The sequence below is a fragment of the Ostrinia nubilalis genome, chromosome 30, assembly GCF_963855985.1.
Source record: "Ostrinia nubilalis chromosome 30, ilOstNubi1.1, whole genome shotgun sequence".
NCBI lineage: Eukaryota > Metazoa > Arthropoda > Insecta > Lepidoptera > Crambidae > Ostrinia > Ostrinia nubilalis.
The window spans coordinates 5,079,341-5,103,565 of NC_087117.1; the positions used below are offsets into that span (position 1 = coordinate 5,079,341).

At 38.3% G+C, this 24,225-nt stretch overlaps 1 protein-coding gene and 1 long non-coding RNA gene across 2 annotated transcripts in view; one reads left to right on the forward strand and one right to left on the reverse strand.

Moving 5' to 3' along the window:
- Positions 1 to 753: 753 nt before the first annotated feature.
- Positions 754 to 3,662, forward strand: LOC135086015 (uncharacterized). The gene is made up of 3 exons (XR_010260261.1): positions 754 to 843; positions 2,266 to 2,417; positions 2,885 to 3,662. It is a non-coding gene; the product is annotated as an uncharacterized LOC135086015 (long non-coding RNA).
- Positions 3,663 to 12,913: 9,251 nt separating this feature from the next.
- The window catches only part of LOC135085934 (programmed cell death protein 4), a 32,879-nt gene continuing 21,567 nt past the window's right edge, over positions 12,914 to 24,225 (reverse strand). Inside the window, exons 7-10 of the mRNA XM_063980718.1 lie at positions 20,339 to 20,428; positions 19,042 to 19,174; positions 14,270 to 14,380; positions 12,914 to 13,077 (exon numbers count right to left, since the gene is read on the reverse strand). Of these exons, the coding sequence (XP_063836788.1) occupies positions 12,934 to 13,077; positions 14,270 to 14,380; positions 19,042 to 19,174; positions 20,339 to 20,428 (478 nt within the window). The 3' untranslated portion in view covers positions 12,914 to 12,933. The remainder of the gene's footprint in view (positions 13,078 to 14,269; positions 14,381 to 19,041; positions 19,175 to 20,338; positions 20,429 to 24,225) is intronic.

A 24,225-nucleotide genomic window follows, 5' to 3' on the forward strand; every position in this document is an offset into this window, starting at 1 on the left:
CTTTGAAAATAATGCACAAGTTTATGTAATCGAACGTAGAACGGAACGTATCAAACGGTCCGTAATAGCGGGGATTTTTTTGAAAATAAAAATCTCCCACCCACCCCTACTTTGATGTCGTGAAATTGCGCCGTGCGCAAGCGCAGATGTTACGAACCTTTTCTTTCTAGAGTCGCATCTGTCACAGCCACAGCAGTTTATTTACGTGCTCAGCCCCCCTAGACAAAACGCACTTTTTGATCGAATCGAAAATCGAATCCGTCAAAACTCCATACAAAAAAGGGGCTTTTCGACCACTTTTCGACTGGTTTGCGATTATAATTTGCACTTTGTCTAGACCCACTAAGATAAGATAAGATAAGATAAATTTATTGAATAAAGACTTAGCCTAAATACAAGAAACTTAAATGGGGCTATGAAATTATTTGGTTAGTAACAATATTTTAATTAAGGTAGTATACCTAAACTAAGCAAAAATGTTTGCCTGTGTTTTAGGTATCCATACTTATTATGTAAGTTAGTGCTTATTAAACAGATATTATAAATAATTACACCAAAACAATGTTGATAAAGGTAAAGGTTGACAATTTTGTTACATAAATAAAATTTTGCTGACAGAATGTTTATTTATAGTTAGCATACCTAAAGTAAGTAATTTAACTAATAACTATTAACAGGTTTTCTGTGTCATCATATGTTTTACCCTTGAGCCATTTCTGCAGTGCATATTTACATTCTTTGCTGTTCATTGGGGTTCACTGTATTTATTGAGTTGCCTTGGTTACGCAGTGTACCGTACACTTGTGTTGGACTACATTTCTCTAAAGTTAATTTACTGTTAAGGTATGTACATATGTTTTAATACTTCCATTATACGTAAATAGACTGTAGATTAATGTTTTAGAGTCATGTGGCACTGCCTGCCAAGTGTGTGTACTTTTTCTGACGTTAATACGCAGTAACCTTATGTCTATAGCCATAAAGTTCAAATTGGCATGAAGTAATGTTTGATAGGTACTTAACTTAACATTGATTGCAAAGATGTTTCAAAACACAGTGTTCAAGGACATTATGTTTTGTTTGCTTAACATCACAGAATACCTAACTTTGATGCTTGAATTCATGCATTAATTTCCAAACTTTTTAATGTCAATGTGTATCATTTAGTACCAAATAAATATTTTTTCTTTCTTTCTTTCAATCTTCTGCACTGCGATTCTAAATGAGCGAAACACTTGCAAAAATCTTTTATTATTTTATTTTTAAAATCTTTAAAATTGGAGCTATAGTCCGATGGTCAAGTGGTAAGAGTGAGGCTCTCAAATCGGAAGTTTTGAAAGCATGTTCAGAGCTAAAAAAAAGTGTTTATAAGTTGGGTTTTGGAATTATTACTTAAGTGTCAACCATCAACCCAATTAGGTACCCAGTCGTCTTAATTTGTGACCTTTCAAGCAAAAGTTATTTTGGATTATCTTATCAAATGTCCTTATTTGATAACTTATCGATTTGTCGCGCCTGTGTAAGTACTTACGTACATTATGTAAATAATACTTACTGCCTCAGATAGATGTTTTTTTTATTCCCGTAAAAGTATGTTCCAGAAAATACATTGAATATACCGTCATGTAATGTTTTAACAGCGACATCTCTTATTGACAAATAACAACCAATGTTAATGGTGCCCCGTGCCAGCCATCAAGGTAGGGTACTTGTGGTACTCATGGCTTTGCATGGTAAAGTGGGGGACATCAAGAAAATAACGTGAATCGTTACAAATAGTGGGGAAAACGGGAAAATAACGACAACTAGTGGGGCCAACGGGAAAAATAACAGCTTTAATATTTTCAGATATTCAGCCGTGCCTATCAAAAAAATTGTCGTCCATTGCTGGACAAAGGCCTCCTCCAAGGTTTTCCATAATGAACGGTCCTGCGTTGCCCGCATATAGGCTCTTCCCGCGACTTTCACCAGATCGTCGGTAGTGGTAGGCCTGCCCACGCTACGTCTTCCAGCCCGTGGTCGCCACTCGAGAACTTTTCTGCCCCCATAAATAAGAAAAAAAAGTAAATCTTCTTAATTTATGACACTAATCACACCTTGGTATGAGCGTTTGGACCTGAAAAATAACCCTAGATACGCCAATGCTTTCAGCCCCCTAGACAAGTTGCACTTTTTGATCGAATCGAAAATCGAATTCGTCAAAGCTCCACACAAAAAAAGGCATTTTTTTGACTGCTTTGCGATTATCATTTGCACTTTGTCTAGACCCACAGATGGATTTCCTCTTCAAAGGGCTTCTGCTGGGGACTGCAGTGCTGGTGGCGGCTGTGACGGTCGCCGTCGAGTTGTGGCAGTATCGGAACGTGCCCAGGCAGTATCAAGCACACGGCGAGCGGAGGCGTAGAGACGACTAACAAGTAGGTGTGCACTGTGCCTTAATGGAAAACAGTGGGAATGCAATAAAAATGCTATTGCTTATTGACACTGAAAATCATGGATATTAACTTAACTATCGTCACAAGTGGGGGCAAAGTGAGACATTTAACCCTAAAATGATATCTCATTTGCCACTAGAAGTGGGGACATGTGAGTCGTTGTATTTTTTCAATGAGGGTTTTCGCGTATGAAAAATCCGCCAGATGGCAATACGTAGACGCGAGGTCCAAATGCTGCATGATTGGTTATTTTTGACATGACATTGACAGATATGTCAAAATCCACCAATCACGCAGCAGTCAGACCCCATATCCACGTCCCGCCATCTAGCGGATCTTTCATTCGCGAAAACCCTCATTCCCAGTGGCTGAGAGCGGGGGAATAACCGGGCCCGTTAAATAAAAAAATCAACTGATATAAGAATAAGTGATTTTTTTTTACCTTTCAGAATCCACTGGTTGGATCACGATGTCTTCTCTCTCGCACCTCAAGCAAGCAAAATGTTTTATTATTTTAAGTCTTAGATATTATTGCACTTTATATTCAATGTGTTTATTTCTCATAATGCTGGTTACAGACATGTGTCAAGAAGAGTTCTTCACCAAAAAACATTGATGTTGTATAATTGGTGAGTTGTTCGAGCGTTATGTTATAATAATAAATGGTACTAAACGAAACTTTCGTCCATTATGGCGCTATCTTTGCAAAAAATATTCCAAAAATATTTGCAAAACGCAAATGGGAAGTCTCAATTGCAGAGTAAAACTTTTCAAAAGATATTTATAGCAACACCATGAAACATCTTGCCACGTGCCTGTGACCTGCATTAAATTTTTATGTATAAGTACTTACAGGCAGGCTGCAGAGCTTAGAAATTATTCTCAAGTTGTTTATGTTTTTTTAATATTTATTGATTAAGATATGTATAGAACTTGACATTATTTACGTGAGCATACTAGAAATAAGTTCCGTATTACTATAAATAAATTAATTAGAAAATATGCTCATAAGTTTCACTAAAATTTTTAGAATAGTATTATTATTCAAAATCAAAAATATTTATTCAGTTTAGACCACAAGTGGCACTTATGATATGGTTATGATATATTGTGATGATGGGAAAAATTATGATAAATTATTATTTTAAATATTGAAATGAATTTATTGTTATAATTTTGTAATCTTTAATTATTTACGTATTCATTAAAATAATACAATATTAAAAATTCTTTTTTTTTACAACAATTATTAGTCTTCTTAGGTTGCACCATTTAATTTTAACCAAAAATCTGTCAAACTCCATACAAAAAACACCGGTTATCGTTATAGTTATGGTCAAAGTTAGGTGGTGCAATTCAGAGGGTATACTTAAAAAAGAAAACTCGGTATAATGTGAACATTCTATTATATTTTTGCCTCAGAATATATTTACACTGGGTTTACTCCCCGCGTCTATCCTAAGCGAATAAAAATACAATATCTTAAAAGCTATGACATGTTAAAAAAACTTATATTAAAATGCACTTTGAATTTCTCATGGCAATATGGACTTATCACACTGCGATAAGGAGCATAAATGTACATCGAATTCAATTAATAAAATAAAATACTTAATATGAACTGTCTTTGGGTAGTTGATTTGTCAGTCCCAGAATCCCTCATCGGAGGTACATTTTAAAGCGCGGGGGTAAATGGGATATAAGTGTCATTTGTCACTAGTGGGGGCTGCTGGGAAAAAACATAGCTGAATTTGAAGACAGCAGTTTATGGTACCATACCTGACCAATTAAATGACAAAAAATGAAAATGCAACTTAACTATCCGTCTCCCTCCTCTACTACTACAATATAAAAGCGTGAATGAAAGAGACGATTATAGTTGAAATGCTTACAGTTTTCGACTATAGAGTCTATGGAATAAAGTCCGGTGTACATTTATGATTCTTTCGCCAGTGAATTACGCGACCATCTTCCTATTTCGGATTTATAATTGTTCGGCTTTATAACTTGATTTTCACATAGATAAATTTACTAACATTAATATAACCGTCTCTCTCTCACACACTAACATTCCTGTGCGAGTCAGAGAGTATGAGAGAATACTAGGTGTATATTCAAGAAATATCAAGTAGGTATTGTATTTTCTATACATAATTAAATTTGTCATTTATTTTAAACCATTTTTATAGCTGGTAACACTGATAAATTTGTTCAATGACACAACATTGACCTACCCAAGGAAGATGGCCGCCAATTTTAAAATTAAAAACACAAATTCCAATCTCACATTGATTCAAAACAACTAATCCAAAAAACAACGCAACACATTGCTCTTAGGGTCATTTTAGGCACCAAATTGTGTGACCACACGCAAGAGGATCTTTCGGACAACAGTGAAAACTGATAACCCATGATATGGGTTATTCTCAATTGCCCCTAATAGGGACTAATGGGAATTTAATTATAAATATGTCTCAGTGTCCCAGCGATATAGACGATCAAACTATGAAATACCAGATTTCACAAGCAAGAGAGACTGGGACATTTTTGTAAATTTCCCAGACGCCCCCAGTTAGGGTGGCAACTGGGAATAACCCAATAATTTGATACAAGCTATTATGTACCGTAAATACCTCTCTTTTTAAATGGTAACTAGTTTTCACTACAGTCCGAAGCGAAAAAGAAATACAAAATTAAATGCTAAAATTAGGGAATTACAAAAAACAAAGTCTTTTTTACAGTTATACCAGGCGCGTGTGACCGAAACGCAACATATCGTCGTCTCGCTTGCACTCCCGTCGGCGTGCAGTGTTGGAAGTGTTTATAATGAATGTCTCGTCAGTCTTATTCATTAGCAAATGATCTAAAGCCTGGTCCGTGAGCACGTAGAATTTTGTTCAATGACCCCAAGCTACCCATCCTTATCGCTCGCGCGTAATTATGTTGTTGTCGCGCTCGCACACTCACTGCGGGCGCGCGTCGCACAGTCGCGACAGCAATATAATTACGCGCGAGCGATAAGGATGGGTAGCTTGCGGTCATTGGACAAAATTCTACGTGCTCACGGACCGGGCTTTACTCAACACTGACATTTACCAAAGCTTTCCTCTTTTCAAGATGTCCACTGATGGACAAGCCTCCAAAAAGCATTTCCACAAAGACCGGTCCTATTGGCAAAACCATCCTAGATTTTTTAAAGAAATGTAAAAAATGATTTGAAGTGGGAACCAAAATCTTTGGTAGGTTTACTTCTGGTTTATACCAATACCGAGTGATTATTATTACAGCAGTTACAATGGATTTAAAAAAATGGGTGTTTAGTTCTCTTATTTTGATAGGCATTCACTAGTTATTCTGTAATCTTTTTAAGAGATGTCCTGTCCACTGTTCTAGCAATTTCCACTTAACTTTAGTACAAATGAAGCTCAAAAGATGTTTGATTGCCAAAACCCAAGAAACAAAATTTTGACAACACTAAAATGTGACTTATAGATGATTTCTCAATAATAGTAACCGTGATGAAAGAATTACTTCGTCAGAATTATATCTCATAGAAGTTTAATAACCTATGATAAAACAAACTTAGTAAATGTCAATGTATGAACAATCAATACATATTGAAATCCTTCCAATACTCCACTCCGACAAATTAGAAAATAATTCAAAAAAATACCTACACTAAGGCGTCTCTAGACGCCAATTAAAAAAAATATCAACGCCAGTAGTGTAATAGAGTTGATTAGTTACATAACTTAAATCCATATACTTTTTTATTATATTTTGAAAGTTTTTTTTGTTTTTTGAACCAAAAATTTTTTATTTTTGGTTCAAAAAAATCAAAAAGTTTTTTACATTAAAAAATGGAGAGAGTTTAAAGATGGCCGCGACAACCGCACAAGATATTACGTGAACCGACACGATTTTTAAATTTAGAAGCACTACGCATCACATTTTGTAAAACAAAACTTGTTTTTTCTTAGTTTTCGTGGAAAATTTATTCAAAATATTCTATACACACACACAATGTAAAAATAGAAAGATTTTTTTAATTTAATCAAATCAAATCATATTGCACGACACTTAAACATTATTAATCATAATTTTAAAGACAAAATAGTTATATTCGTCTGTTTTAAAGCCAATTACTTAAAAATTAGTTTAACTGTTATCAACGACTAGTTTTATTACACAAAATAGATGCGTAATGTGCAAAATGCATTATTATTTTCAATTTATTCATAATTTTATTATTAATAATCTTTGACACAATTTTTTTTATCAGGTGACAGGTGTACCATTTGTCGGCGTAAAGTCAAAAATATTGAAAAATGTAAACGAAAAAAGAAATGCATAGAAATACTATATACTGTTATAAAGGCAGTATTGAAACTATAAAATATAGCTGGATAGAAATATTTTCATCTATAAAATACACCAATACAGTCAGCGTCAAATAGTTTGTGACAACCAAAGTGGTCAAAAAGCTGACACATCTTATTCCAATTGTAACAAAGACGTGTTGCGACCTTTTTGGCCACTTTGGCCCAGTTTGACCAGTTCAAATCGGTTTCAAACTGGTTGCGTCATGTGTGGTCTCTCAACGGACGCTATGGCGGAAACTTAGATGCAACTCAAAAGTAACTAGAAGTTGCAGTTTCGTTTCACAGTGTGTTCTGGGCCTTTGAACTATTTGACGGTGACCGCAGAAGTGTCAATTTTATAATTCCCAAAGTAATACCAACTCTTTGGTAGAGCGTTCAAGATCTGTGCTGAATGGTAATTAGGTTCCGAAAACCTATTATAACGCTTGTTATAATTAAAAACATCTTCACATTATAACTGTAGTGGAAAAGCATGAATATTATATTATATTGGCATATCATAAAAAAATAGAATACTATACTATACATATTATTATTATTATTCAACATCGATGTGGCTGTGTATTAAAAATACTGCTTTGAGTCTTGTATATTTATCAATTATTGCTTTATGTAAAGTCAAGTTATAATTTCAATAAAAACAAAATAGTATTTCGCTTTGGTTAGTTTAGTCTAGCCATAGATAAGTTTTTGAGTCGAATTGATAGATATTTTAATACCATAGACAAGGTACAGCCAGCGTCAAATAGTTTGTGACACCCAAAGTGGCCAAAAGTGTGGACAACACAACCTTATTCCAATGTAACAAATGGCAATGCCAGATTTTGTATGGAAGGTGGCGTCTTTTTTTTTTCGCGCGGCCATCGACCAAACTTTATTTTTTGATTACAAAATAGTGTAATAAACCAAACTTATTATGGCATGTATACCTCTAAACTCAGTCTGAACTGAGTTACGAGCATTAGAAGTTTGATGATTTTCATACTAGATTTGCTTTTTGCGCGCAAGTTTTGTAAGAAATTGCAACAAAATAGTGACATTGTATGTGTAAACAAACAACACCATCCATTAAAGGCTCCAGACATCAGTATGCAGCAGAATCAGCGCAATAAAAAATGGCGGATTTTTCAATCGCGAAAACCCTCATTAAGTGAATTTTTAGGACTTCCAAAAATAACAATCGTTGTTAAATTAATTGCGTTTTTAGAGACAAAATAACTTTGTAGTTTTTAATAAGAAGATTCTTGAATAAAAAAATATCCTTGGACATTTTACACTGCGCTATCTAGTCCCAAACTAAGCAAAGCTTGTACTGTGGGCCAGCCATCGAATTTATTACTTAAATACATTTTATGTAAGCATACATAATAGTGGCATTACCTAATATGTATTTTCATGTCTGTGAACAAAATAACAAGGCAGATTTTGAAAAATTACTAATTTTCGACCATAAGAGTAGATACGGTTCAAAACATACAGAGCCTCATTTAAACAATAAGCGAATTTTTGTCTATTATATTTTTGAAGTATTACATTAATTGTACTCAAAATACAGACATGCTGCGCGATTTGCGACTTAGCGTCCTATAGAACAAAGCTCAATTTGTTTTCAAGCATACATTGGTTGAAACAAACAATCACTGGAGAAAATCTATGGGGACGTTTGGCGGAAAAAGCGCTTTACGTTAGCGTTAAGCGCTGTCGCTGTTAAAAATATGAATGAAACACGTCTCTATTGAAGTCAGCAAACGTGTCCTCAGCAAAAACTGTCGTAGCGATAGCCATTTTGCTTGCAGGCGCTTTTTTCCGCCATATGTCCTATGACTGTTTTGAGCTTCGTTCAAAAACAGACGTTGTTAGTATTGCCTTAAAATTTTAAATAGCTTGTACTTTAAATTGCTACTATAAATCTATCAAATCACAACGACGCGTTAAATAAATATGTTTAACAAATATACATTCCTTTAGTCGAATTGGAGCAGATTCTAGTCAATAATTATCACAAAACAATTTTTTTTGTCTCTTAAAATGTCAATGGTCGGTGGGGTTTACAATTTAGTTTTATGGTTTGATTTTGTAACAAATATTTTCGCCAGCGAATCGATTTGGGATTATATTACTAAATTGATGAAGCTGAGTTATTAGCAATACCGGATCGCTGATTCCGATTTCTGCCGCGTTGGAAAACACTGAATTCTCATTTGGAGGAAGGCGCTGGTTACTATACAGGATGTTAGGCAAATGGGTATATGAGCCGACACTAGCCCATGTTAACATGGTCATATAAATGGTATGGTGAAGTCAGAAAATTGATATCTTCATTATAACTATTTTAATTTTCATACAAATCGGATTTTATAAAATTTATTTTGTATGAAAATTTAAAAAATTCAAATGATGATATCAAATTTCTGACTTCACCATACCATTTATATGCCTATGTTAACATGGGCTATTGTCGGCTCATATACCCATTTACCTAACACCCTGTAGATCCAAAATACTGAACTGTCCTATCTATGACATTGACAGGGGGCGCCACCGTCAATACCGGATCGCTGGTTCCGATTTTTGCCGCGTTGGGAAACACATTATTTGCAGAAGGGCGCTGGTTATTTCCTTTCTTTGCCATTAGACGTTTTAAAATCGTTCAACTATCTCTGGCCTGTCTGGTTATGTCGTCAACGTAGATACCTAGTGGGTGCGTCGCGTCGCATCGCATCGCAGTTTACTCGCGCAGTTTGAGCGCGTGATCCTTGATGGCGCCACCGTCGCCTTCGGACACGAAGCGTTTGCGGCCTCTGGGAAGGGAATAATATTTAGAATTACGTAGGTATTTTTTTGTATTTTTATATGTAAAAAAACACAAAATACAAAACAAGACGATGAACTTTTTCATCACCATCATTTCAGCCATAGGACGCTTACTGTTGAACATAGGCCTCCCCCAATGCTTTCCATGTTGAACGATTGGTAGCGGTCTGCGTCCAGCGCCTTCCTGCTACCTTTATGATGTCGTCGGTCCACCTTGCCGGTCGCCGAACACATAAGAGTTTCGTCTAATGACCCCAAGCTACCCATCCTTGTTGTCGCTTTATCATCCTTTGCTGTCGCGCTCGCACACTCACTGCGGGCGCCCGTCGTACAGTCGCGACAGCAATATAATTACGCGCGAGCGATAAGGATGGGTAGGGACTTCTTGGCGGGAATCTGAAGCGTCATGTTAGCGGTTTTGTTTTATTTCCTCAGATTCGTGTTTGGGCGACTATTAATGTGTAATAATGGTGGATTATTAACCATTAAGTGTTCGTGAACGTGCATGAGTGGGCAAGTGAAGCAAAACAGTGCATCGTGATTCTTCTGGTTCTCTCAAGTTGTCCATAGGAGGTCTCAGTAAAGCACCACAACTTTACTGAGACTCAAAGGGTGGGAAGGGGTATCATCTATCATCCTTCATTATATCATTACTTGATCTCATTTTGTAACTCGTATCACATAAATACTTGAAAATAGCACAAATCAAGTCGACCTCGACGTGTATTGCCAACATCATCAAAAAAGAAGAAGAAGAATGGGTAGCTTGGGGTCATTGGACGAAATTCGACGTGCTCGGCGACCGGACTTTAGACACGCCAATGCTTACCTTGTGGGCGCGCGCTTGAGCACGTGGTCGCCGAGCCGGAACTTGCGCTGGCAGCGCTCCATGAAGCGGTCCAGCATTATGTACGCCAGCGGCACGTCCAGCACTATGTCCGACATATCCTCCAGGACCCGCTCCCTCTAGACTCTAGCTAGGATGTCGATGTCGCCCTGTAGATGTCGATGTCGCCCTGTAGATGTCGATGTCGCCCTGTAGATGTCGATGTCGCCCTGTAGATGTCGATGTCGCCCTGTAGATGTCGATGTCGCCCTGTAGATGTCGATGTCGCCCTGTAGATGTCGCCACACGTCTCCCAATGCTCACCTTGTGGGCGCGCGCTTGAGCACGTGGTCGCCGAGCCGGAACTTGCGCTGGCAGCGCTCCATGAAGCGGTCCAGCATTATGTACGCCAGCGGCACGTCCAGCACTATGTCCGACATATCCTCCAGGACCCGCTCCCTCTAGACTCTAGCTAGGATGTCGATGTCGCCCTGTAGATGTCGATGTCGCCCTTCAGATGTCGATGTCGCCCTGTAGATGTCGATGTCGCCCTGTAGATGTCGATGTCGCCCTGTAGATGTCGATGTCGCCCTGTAGGATGTCGATGTCGCCCTCTAGATGTCGATGTCGCCTTCTAGGATGTCGATGTCGCCCTGTAGATGTCGATGTCGCCCTGTAGATGTCGATGTCGCCCTGTAGATGTCGATGTCGCCCTGTAGATGTCGATGTCACCCTCTAGGATGTCGATGTCGCCCTGTAGATGTCGATGTCGCCCTGTAGATGTCGATGTCGCCCTGTAGATGTCGATGTCGCCCTGTAGATGTCGATGTCGCCCTGTAGGATGTCGATGTCACCCTCTAGATGTCAATGTCACCCTCTAGGATGTCGATGTCGCCCTGTAGATGTCGATGTCGCCCTGTAGATGTCGATGTCGCCCTGTAGGATGTCGATGTCGCCCTGTAGATGTCGATGTCGCCCTGTAGATGTCGATGTCACCCTCTAGATGTCGATGTCACCCTCTAGATGTCGATGTCGCCCTGTAGATGTCGATGTCGCCCTGTAGATGTCGATGTCGCCCTGTAGATGTCGATGTCACCCTCTAGGTCTAGGATGTCGATGTCGCCCTGTAGATGTCGATGTCGCCCTGTAGGATGTCGATGTCGCCCTGTAGATGTCGATGTCGCCCTGTAGATGTCGATGTCGCCCTGTAGATGTCGATGTCACCCTCTAGGTCTAGGATGTCGATGTCACCCTCTAGATGTCGATGTCGCCCTGTAGATGTCGATGTCACCCTGTAGATGTCGCCCTGTAGATGTCGATGTCGCCCTGTAGACGTCGATGTCGCCCTGTAGATGTCGATGTCGCCCTGTAGATGTCGATGTCGCCCTGTAGATGTCGCCCTGTAGATGTCGATGTCGTCCTGTAGATGTCGATGTCGCCCTGTAGATGTCGATGTCGCCCTGTAGATGTCGATGTCACCCTCTAGGATGTCGATGTCGCCCTGTAGATGTCGATGTCGCCCTGTAGATGTCGATGTCGCCCTGTAGATGTCGATGTCGCCCTGTAGACGTCGATGTCGCCCTGTAGATGTCGATGTCGCCCTGTAGATGTCGATGTCGCCCTGTAGATGTCGATGTCGCCCTGTAGATGTCGATGTCGCCCTGTAGATGTCGATGTCGCCCTGTAGATGTCGATGTCGCCCTGTAGATGTCGATGTCGCCCTGTAGGATGTCGATGTCACCCTCTAGATGTCGATGTCACCCTCTAGGATGTCGATGTCGCCCTGTAGATGTCGATGTCACCCTCTAGGATGTCGATGTCGCCCTCTAGATGTCGATGTCGCCCTCTAGATGTCGATGTCGCCCTGTAGATGTCGGTGTCGCCCTGTAGATGTCGATGTCGCCCTGTAGATGTCGCCACACGTCTCCCAATGCTCACCTTGTGGGCGCGCGCTTGAGCACGTGGTCGCCGAGCCGGAACTTGCGCTGGCAGCGCTCCATGAAGCGGTCCAGCATTATGTACGCCAGCGGCACGTCCAGCACTATGTCCGACATATCCTCCAGGACCCGCTCCCTCTAGACTCTAGCTAGGATGTCGATGTCGCCCTGTAGATGTCGATGTCGCCCTGTAGATGTCGATGTCGCCCTGTAGATGTCGATGTCGCCCTGTAGATGTCGCCACACGTCTCCCAATGCTCACCTTGTGGGCGCGCGCTTGAGCACGTGGTCGCCGAGCCGGAACTTGCGCTGGCAGCGCTCCATGAAGCGGTCCAGCATTATGTACGCCAGCGGCACGTCCAGCACTATGTCCGACATATCCTCCAGGACCCGCTCCCTCTAGACTCTAGCTAGGATGTCGATGTCGCCCTGTAGATGTCGATGTCGCCCTGTAGATGTCGATGTCGCCCTGTAGATGTCGATGTCGCCCTGTAGATGTCGATGTCGCCCTGTAGATGTCGCCACACGTCTCCCAATGCTCACCTTGTGGGCGCGCGCTTGAGCACGTGGTCGCCGAGCCGGAACTTGCGCTGGCAGCGCTCCATGAAGCGGTCCAGCATTATGTACGCCAGCGGCACGTCCAGCACTATGTCCGACATATCCTCTAAAACCCGGAGGAAGCCCTGGAAAGATCAAACACCTCTTAATTTGGCTGAAAACTAACAGTCTCATCAATGCAAATTGAGGTAAAAAAACAATGCAACCAAAAATCATAATTTACAGGTAATTTTAAATTAATTACATTTTTAAGACCTGAATGTAGTGTATTTTAAAAAAGTTGTGATTGATAGGCCAAATGCATTTGCGTTTGGCAAATTAGAGGGTCATACTCCTGCAGTGGAGACTCAATAGCTTGAGGGCTTACGCCCGTATTCACAAACATTACTATGAGGTCTCACAGTGCGCTTGGACGCACAGGGTCACACACGAACCAATCACAAAGCTCTATTCAACGCTGTGCGTTCGATTTGCTGCTTCACTTAAGCAAGCATCGTTTGTGAATACGGGTATTAGTGTGAGTTTACATCAAACGTCGTCACTAGCGAGTACGTCAAAAATCTATGAAGATTTTAGTTCTTGAAAGTTTCCGCTAGGGGCGCTGTACAATACGTCATACATTTAATGTCATTTTTTACGCAGTCGCTAGCAAAGACGTTTGTTTTATGCCCATTTTCACCATCAATAACAAATAACAGGAATTTTGTTTACATAGGGGTCACTTAAAAATTAGGGATTGATGGTGAAAACAGGCATTAAACTCGCACCAAGCCCCCTGGTGTATAAGAGAGGATCGTGGTCCTGCATTGGGGACTAAATGACTTGATGATGATGATTATCATCGCATCGACATAATATCATATTCAGCTCGTAAATTTGAAGCTGTATTGCATGACTTGTTTGTTTCGGATAAATAGTCTAAAGATTGGACTATGTATCCGAAACGAACTGTGGACTCTAATCATGATTTGTGTAAAAAAAATGCCTTCTATCAGTATTACACTTATTTGCATGTCGTGGCAGCCTTTAAGTAAGGCAACACCATATAATCTAGTTTTTTTTTTTCAAAATTGTCACCTAGTCTTTTTGTGCAGACTTTTTATTGATAAGTGTATGTAAATTATAAAAATTTAATTTCGTAAATAATTTCGTACGAAAAAATAATTCGAAAAAAATTGTTGAATTAAAAAAAAATGTAATGCCATTCCATTCTTCTTATTAATACCCTAGAGTTCCAGGAAATCAGAAAGAACACGTTGTATTAGATAAGGTGTATGCTTTGTTGGTTTTCCTTAAAATAAATAAATGATGACTCACCCGATCCATCTGGTCGGGGCTGACTATGACGCAGCGCCGTAGTTCCGCAAGGAACGTGCATAACTGCTCCTCGACACTGGAGTTTATGGACTCCACCGCCAGGAGAACGGTCTGGAAAGAAAGAAGAAAGAACGCAGCGGAATAAGGGGGCCTGCTTTAAATTGGCTAAAATCGTACCTTATTAAAAGAACACAATATGTAGAGATCACGCAACTGGATTCAAATTCAGTTGCTCAGACATATAAATCGGAACAAGAAATATATAAATTTGGTGTTCCACAAGGAAGTGTGCTCGGCCCGCTATTATTTATATTGTACATAAATGATTTGCCAAACGTAACGGAACAAAAGACTGTACTTTTTGCGGATGATGTATCGATTATAGTTACTACCGACAAGAACTGTTCACTAGATCAACATAAACATGACATCCTAAATGCAATGACATCAGTAATTGAATGGCTTGAAAAAAATAACCTTACAATAAATTTATCAAAAACTCATAAAATATGATCAATTTTAATAACTTTAAAAATCAAACAGTTGACATATATTTTAATGGACAAATTCTACGGAACGCGAATAATGTGACTTTCTTAGGCTTGATTTTAGATCCAAAATTAAATTGGGAAAACCAAATAGAGAAGGTTTGCAACAAAATAAACGGTTTCGCTTTTGCTTTATACAAATTGACTAAAGTTGCAAACATAAATACGGCCATTACTGCTTATTATGCGTATGTGGAGTCAGTTTTAAGATATGGTTTATTAATTTGGGGAAATGGAACTAACATAAAAAAACTATTCATCGCCCAAAAACGATGCATCAGGGCTATATGTAATATAGCACCTGATATATCTTGTTTGACATATTTCAAATCGCTTCAAATACTGACCCTACCATGCCTTTATATATTAGAAGTGAGTGTGTTTGTTAAAAAAAATAATCACAAGTTCTTACAAGCGAAACAATTATACCCAAGATCAACGCGAAATTGTCAGAGACTGGTGTTAGAAACAGTCCCAAAAACACGAAGATTTCAAAAAAATTGTTATGATATGTGCAAAACCATCTATAATAAATTACCATGCAACATTAGTGAACTACCGTTAAATAGTTTCAAAACAGAGTTGCGTAGATGGCTATTAGATAAAACTTTTTATTCAATTGACGAATATTTGAAATTCAGGTTGTGATAAATATGGTTGATACACTGCTTGATAATCTTTACTACTATGCGCTTGTAAGTTACTACCTAGTTTGTAAGTGATAGAAGAATACCGGAAGAACTTAAGTACTCCAAAGCCCTATATTTAAAAGCAGATTGACTTGCTGGCTTTTGGACAAATGTTTTTATAGTTATAAGGAATATTTTAATTGGCGACATTGATATGTATTAATTTAATTTTAAATTGACATTTTCTTAATTATTTGACATACTATTGAATCCTGTAATTTTTGCACGTCTGCGAGCAGACTAAACACATGATCCTATTTAATATTGTCACCCTATATAACTGTGTTTTTGGCAAATAAACGTTTTGAGTTTTTGAGTTTTTAAGAAATATAATATTAATACATATTCTTATAGCTATACAGGGTGATTTTTGTATCAGTATCTAAATTTTCAGGATCGACTCAGAATCAGTAACTTAATTGATTTACGTAAACAAAACAAAACTTTTTTCTCCATATTTAATTATTTTCATCATCTGCGCGCGGTTTCCGAATTGACTCACGTGGAAAATTTGCTTCGTTCATGAAAAAAATGTACACACAGTTAACTGCAAAGCTTAATAGACATAATGGTGAGCGAAAATAAGCAATAACCTTTAAAACATAAGATATGGGCACCCGCGAATAAGATTTTCAATATTTTTTTTTTGCTAAAAATACCAAATTAAAAATAATTACGATGAAGTTGTATTGTCAAATTGTTCTAACGAGCTTATTAAAAAAATTTGGATACTGATAACAAAGTCACACTGTATAGCTCGCAGAATTGCTAAAATCAAGTGGCAGTGGGCGGGGCACATAGCTCGTAGAGACGATGGCCGTTGGGGCGGAAAAGTTCTCGAGTGGCGACCACGGCACAAATCACGGGCTGGAAGACGTAGCGAGGGGAAAATTCCGATCGAGTTTTTTCACTGTAGAAAAAAATCCTGGAATATTTTTTTTCTTGTATAAAAATATCCGAACGCCTTTTTTCTCCGTATTTCTTTTTGACGCACGCAAAATTTCCTAGTCATTCATTTTACTAGGGGCAAAACTTTTAATTCGTTGGTGACCCTGTTTGTAATTTTGTATCAGCTTGACGGTCAGAGAGCATCAGCGCGCGGAATTCTAAAACCAACCTCACTGAAGGGTAAAATTTCGTATCGACAAAAATAAATATGAAAAAAAAAAATCCATACAAAATTGCAAACAAGGTCACAACAAACGAATAAGAAGTTTTGCCCCAATGAATGACTAGGAATTTTTTTTTTTGTGCATAACAAGGCAGGTATTTGACCACAATCGCACCTGATGTTAAGTGGGATGCAGTCTAGGATGGTACATATCTGCCCTGTAAGTGCCTATTCACTCTCGCCTTGAAAAGCCCTTGCGAGCGTTCCAAAGAAATACAGATAGAAAAGGCGTTAAAAAAAATTCGCAAGTATCGTAGTTTAAATACTGGAATGTATGGATTCTATAGGCATAGATCAGCAGGTCTGACCTACGCCCTTTCAAGAGAAATCTTGTTTCTGTGAAGAAAGTCACAATACTTAGCTAGTTGCATGGACTAGTATAAAAGAAACGGAAAAAATCAAATAGAACCGCGAGTCAGTGGACATACAACGCCATCTGTTGGCGTAATAGATAAACGTGACAACGCAGGATGTTGATGTACATTTTATCAAATTTAATACAAAATGTATGTAATAAATAAAAACTTTATGCTTGATTAAGCTCGATTCACACATATCAGTGAAGCCACAGTTCCGTCACGGTAATACTATCTATACAGTATTCCAACTCGGCCATATTTTTGAAATAAATGTCAACAGCCGCGCGGTACGTCACCGTATGACAACATGCGATAGGGCTGCCCGCCCACCTGCAGACCCTATTTTCATCACATCTGCCTACTTAGAATTTCTATTTAGTTTTGTGAATGTATTTTGTGATTGTATTTTTTATTTTATTTTGACAAACAAAATACTTTGTGAATGAATAAGGATAAAAATGTATGGAGTTTTGTCATTAGTACATTTAATTAAAAAAATATATTTGTGTTAATATTTAGTAACAAATCTTATAAATTTGCAACCGTAAAATGTATGCGCTTCGACTGAGGCGTACAAAATGCATAAATGGTATGAAGTAAGAAAATTGATATTATCATTTTAATAATTTTTTAATTTTCATACAAATCTGATTTTATAAATTTTATTTTGTATGAAATTAAAAAAAAAAGATATCACTGACTTCACCATACCATTTACATGCATAAATGTTAACATGGGCTAGTATCGGCTTAAAAACCCATTTACCTAACACCCTGTATAAATAGGTACTTATAATTATTTTTATAAAAAAATACTTACTGTTTAAAAAACAACACATCGTCCGTTTATTACTGTGGCACATTCGCGACACCCCCGACTTTTGCATGTCGAGCGCATACCGAGATTTGAAATTCGAAGGAAAGCTCGCGTTTCGTCCGTTTATATGAAGTTACAATACTGTATGATAGTATTACCGTGGTTCCGTCACAGTGTCCGCTCAGTTCAGTATCAGTGCTACAGTGTTGTGTCAGTGAAATATTTTAAAATGTCAGAGAGCTGTATCAATATTCTTGTTCAGAAACTATGAAGTAAGTTATTTTGTTTTTGATGCCGCGGCAGCGTCCGTGATCCGACAAAAATATCGTCGTCAACGAATACGTCCGTGATTGCCGGTGTCGGCACTGATATAGTTCCAAAATACTGAACTGTCCTATGCATGACATTGACAGTGGGGCGCCACCGTCAATATCGGATCGCTGGTTCCGATTTTTTCCATGATGGAAACTAGGAATACAGTTGAACGATGGTGGCACCTTTCTGTCAATGAGATTGGTGGGACAGTTCAATTTAGGTCATCTATACGGAGCGGTGTGATGTTCCATAGATAGCAATAGACTGACAGCTACGCACAGATCACACATCTCCTCTCCGCTCCGCTCCGCTTTGGCCCCTCTCGTTCTCTGGTAATGTTATAGTCTGGTCTGTGAGCACGTAGAATTTCGTCCAATGACCCCAAGCTACCCATCCTTATCGCTCGCGCATAATTTTTATAATATTGCTGTCGCGACTGTGCGACGGGCGCCCGCAGTGAGTGTGCGAGCGCGACAGCAACATAATTACGCGCGAGCGATAAGGATGGATAGCAGGCTAGTTTCCTAAAAAAAATTTTTTAGTCCGTCAATGTTAGTATAAAAAAATATTGGACACATATATTTTTAATTGGCAATCAAACAAATAATTACAAAGTTATAGTGCGTTGAAGTTCCGCGCGAAGTCACAAAGTGCTGCACTTTTACGCACTCACTGACGTCACGGGCCTTTTCTTTCGAACTTTGGCACGCTTTCTCTTTACATTTTCATTAGTTTTAAAAAGTGAAAAATACGTGTCGAGTAGTTTTTGATAAGCTAACTGACGGACTAATTAAAACTCTTGCTTTTTTACCCAGGAAACATCCCTATTCTACGTGCTCAGAGACCGGGCTTTAGCTGGAATATCATAGTTACCTCGTAGACTAGCTCGTGATGGAAGTGTGGCACTTCCAGCTCCCTCACGCATCGCACGGCTTCGGCCAGCTCGCCGGAAGTCAGGTACTCTTTGAGAAGCAGCTGGATTTGACGGATCAGGGATTTGACTGGCCTGGATACAAGAAAATTAAAATATCTTTATATAGATTGTCGGCCGCTTTGTGTAGTGGTTCGAAACTGTTAATTGTGAAAAATATAAAACGTTAAAATAGCGGTATCGTTATAGCCAATGAGCTGCTGTCATAGTGACATTGACGTTATGTCAATGTCACACGAGAATCAAACGTCAGAATAGAGGGACGCGCGGAGACGATTCCGCGCGCTTTTGTGCTAAGTGATGAATTTTATCTAAATTAAGGCAATATAATGTGAAAGATGAGTATCCAGCGTTTTATTTATGAGAATAGATCGACCGGCCTTTAATAAAACGGACTACTATTCCGGAGGTTGCAGGTTCGATTCCCGCACAGTACAAACATTTGTGTGCATGAACATATTTGTTTGTATTGGACTGGGTGTTTTCTATGTATAATAAGTATGTATTTACAAAAAAAAAAGTATTAAGTATGTTTATATCCGTTGTCTAGCACCCATAGTACAAGCTTTGCTTAGTTTGGGACTTGAAGCGTAGTGTAAAATGTCCAAGGATATTTATTTATTTTATTTATTAGTGGCTGACAATGGTGAATTTTTTGCGCTGCTTTTTTATATGTAAGACAAGGCAGGTATTTGACCGCAATCGCAATCTTAACCCTGGTGTTAAGTGGGATGCAGTCTAGGATGGTACATATCTGCCCTGTAAGTGCCTATTCACTCTCGCCTTGAAAAGGCCCGGATTATAGTGTTCAGGCAAGCCGTGTGGTGACGGCAGAGTAGAATACATTTGTCACCAACCCCTACTCTTCCCGCGGGTGTCGTAAGAGGCGACTTAAGGACTACACATCAAACAGAGAATGGGCAGCAGCGCTCTCTGAAAAACATCAATCTTTTAAACTGCGCTCTCCAACCCGCCTGCCAAGCGTGGAGATTATGGCAAAACCCTCCACTATAGTGGAGGAGGCTCATAGTCCAGCAGTGGACTGTAAAGGGCTGTTGATGATAGTGTTCAGGAAAAGACAGCAAACAAAAACAAACTCGATCTTCACTGGTTGTGTTTTTATTGGCGGTCAAGCTGTAGATCCTGGCTACACAGGAGTTGCAGCGGTGGGAACTAGACGTGGGAATAGTCCCGTATCCTACGATATTGGTTACGACAAGACTCGAACCGTGTACTGACCTGATTCCACCGCCGACCCCCCAGATGTTATCCAACCGCACTAGACCTTGGTTCATGGATAACAGCGTCTCGGCTCTATGGATCGCTTGCCTGCAACAATATCAAACGATTAGTCTTATAATATATCAACTAAACGACTAGTATTATATTGTATTAAATAGGGATGTTTCCTGGGTCAAAAAGCAAGAGTTTTAATTAGTCAGTTAACTTATCAAAAAATACTCTACACGTATTTTTCACTTTTTCAAACTAATGAAAATTTAAAGAGATAAAGCGCGCCAACGTTCATAAGAAGAGGCCCGTGACGTCAATGCTTGCATAAAAGTGCCGCACGTTGTGACGTCGTGCGGAACTTCAACGCACCATAACTATGTAATTATTTGTTAGATTGACAAATAAAAATATATGTGTCCAATATTTTTTGATATTAAACATGACGGACTAAAAAATTTTTTTTAGGAATCTAGCCTGTTCTACTAGTTCGCGAATGTATCTCCTATTCACTAGTACAGTCAGTGTCAAATAGTTGGTGACACCAAAAATGGTCAAAAAGCTGACAACACTACACAACCTTATCCCAATCGTAACAAAGATGTACACATACAACACATTCTATATCATGCGCGCCAGTTCTACTCCCGTTCATACGAATCTAGCAACTATCCCTTTTGTACCCTTTGCACCACCGGCCTGCACCACTGGTGGTGCAAAGGGTATTTTTTAATCCCTTTTGCACCACCAATAGTGCCGCCCTACCATTAACTGTAAAACGATTATCTATAATCATATAATATTAATATTATAAAGAGGAAAGATTTGATTGTTTGTTTGTACTGAATAGGCTCCGAAACTACTGGACAGATTTGACAACATAACATAAAAATTAATAACAACCATTCATACCTACATACAACGAATAATTCCTTAAGTACCAGGGCAACATAATCATAAAGGAGCTATATCAAATTCTTCTTGGTTGACCCGAGAAATAAACATGTATCATAAAATAGCTCCTTTATGGTTATGTTGCCCTGGTACTTTATTCGTTGTATGTAGGATGTAGGCCCGGGGTATCGTGGGTCTGACTGAAGTGAAATGTTTATAGGCACTTACTTACACACACACAAATTAAAACTTTTAGGTAAGTAGGTTTTGATTTAATTATAACAATTAAATTATTAAGTATTTTACAGTCTACTACTAGTTTTACAGTCGATGGTAGCACAGCACTATTTGTTGGTGGTGCAAAAGGGATTTAAAAATACCCTTTGCACCACCAGTGGTGCAGGCCGGTGGTGCAAAGGGTACAAAAGGGCAACTATCAGTAATGCAATAAGGTCTCTCAATTCATACTGTCACTTGTATACCACGCCCACCAAATCTCGCCACAGTAATCTAGCTCTTATACACTACTACATAAGGTCGCAACTCGCCTGGTAGTCATCTCCACGCCCATTCTAACTCTTACCACTCCAATTTAGCACTTATAAAAAATGTATTAAGGTTCAAACTCGCCTGGCATGCGTTAATATCTCCACATCTCACTCTGTTCGCTTGCTACTCTAATCTAACACCTAAAGCAGGCCTGGCTCACTCCGCGCGGTACATCCGATAATTACCTACAGCGAAGCGCCCCGCCGGCGGGTATTATATCAGTCGAGTGTCACGCGCGCGCCCGTCAGGACGCTGGCGTGCGTTGTAGTATGATTATAATTCTATGATCGAAGTATTATTTAAAAATGGACATAAAGAGAAAGAAATATTGTGCGGCGTTCGGGTGTTTAAATTCGAAAAGAAATCTACCGGATTTATCTTTTTTTTCGCTTCCCAAAGATGCTGAAAGGTATGTTGGCCATGTAGGTAATCAATAATAAAATTCTTAGGATAGTATAGGATTCTTCTTTTTTCTGTAATAGTATGTTTAATTTATCTGTCTTATGTTAAAATAGGTATGAATGAAGACATTGAGTAATAAAACAAGTTTTTTTAATCCTAATTAGGTATATTTGAAATGTTATTTTTACAAAGGTAAAATAACAGTAATACTTACTTACCTACATACGTACCTGGGTGAATTTCAACAAGTGCATATTTTTGCCTAATTTTGGTGGAAATTGTTATTTGTGTATTTTTATTCTTTAATTATATATCAAATTTATTGGAAACTTATACTGTTTCTAAAATGATTAAGACATTAAATTTTGTCCAGTAGTTTTTTAGATTTTCCTTACACCAAAATTAAGAGAACACCAAAATTTATAATTAAGCACCAAAATTAGAAAATATGCTGTCAGTCGGTCATATCTTAGTGCCAAGCTCAAGAAATGGTTTTAAATTTACCAGAACCGACTCCAAAAATATTAATCATGGTATATTGTCCTAATAAATAAATAACGACGTACTTATTTTCTACTTTTAAGTGATTGTTGGCGTCGGTTTTAATTTTTTTGTTAAAATTATTTTTTTTCATGCTTTTTAGTTGATTAGTCCTTGTTATTGTCACTGAAGAGGGACAGTACCTATGTTTAATGTGATTAAGACTATAATTTTCCATTTTGTAATGGAAAATTATAGTCTTAATCACTATCCAAGTGTAAATAATCTTCCTAGCAAAATACAGGCTCCCTACTTTAAATATCGGCAACTAAAAAGTATCAATGTATCATGTGTCAATGTATGTATCAACAAATGAGTATTGAGTATCATCTAACTCCTAACTTATGTTGTTTGACCTTTCATCATCAGCTCATCTTAAATACCTGAAATAATACAACTGTATGTACATACCTACCTAAAATATTTAAAGAATTATCCCCCAACTCCTAAGCGTTAAGGAGTTTTACCTTCCATCATCACCTCATCAACATTAGATGATGACTACTTGAATAACTTTAGAAAACGTATTGCATTCCTACAAAATTTGAGGGTTACTCTCGATTTCCCTAGGATCCCATCATCAGATCCTGACTTGGTGACAATGGGACCACCACATAAGTGTACCCTATAGAACAAAAAAAGAATTTTGAAAATCGGTTCACAATTGACGGAGTTAAGTCGGTTAAAAATGCTTTGGTGCACCACCAAAAACACCAAAATTGACTCACCAAAATTAGATTCTCGTTGAAAAAGCTAAATTATATGAAATCTGTTTTAAATATAACAATAACATTTTAACACATGGTATGAAAACAGTTCCTTTACATTATACGAGGAATTCAACTAAAAAGAATAGCTTAGAAATCTTATACAAAAAGACACCAAAATTGCAGAATTGTTGTCCGTTTAAAAAAAAACAACACATTTACGTTTTTGGCGGGAAGACGCAGAGGTCTTGCACCCGTCTGCCGTCACTGCTCGCGAGGGCGGTACTAAACCTAACGAATGATGGGAGTGTTTAAATCCTGTTTGATCTTTAAAGAAACTGACGAGCTATTTCATTATTGACACCAAAATCATAAATTTTTCGCGGACAAAACTTAAGGACGTGACTTAATCACAGTTATTTGGGAAACTTGCTTAATTTGGTAATCTTAGATAATAGATAGATTGTATAATCCAAAAATATACTTTTTCCCTAAGTTCTGTTTTGATCTTCAGCTAAAAAAATACATATTGTAAGAAATTAAGGATGTGGACACTGCACCAAAATTAGAAACGCTTAGTTCAATTATTTTTTGTCGAATTTGTAAAAGAAAATACTCATTAATAATGTTGTCCTCAAAATGGAACCTCTGTATATTTTCGTGTAAAAAAAAATCAAAGTTCTATGTCATAAAAAACATATGATTTTCAGCTACGCCGCTCAAAAAATGTGTTTGGGAAATTGACCCACCTCATTACAAATAAGTAGATTAATTATTTTTTCACTAGACAGCAACCCTAACAGC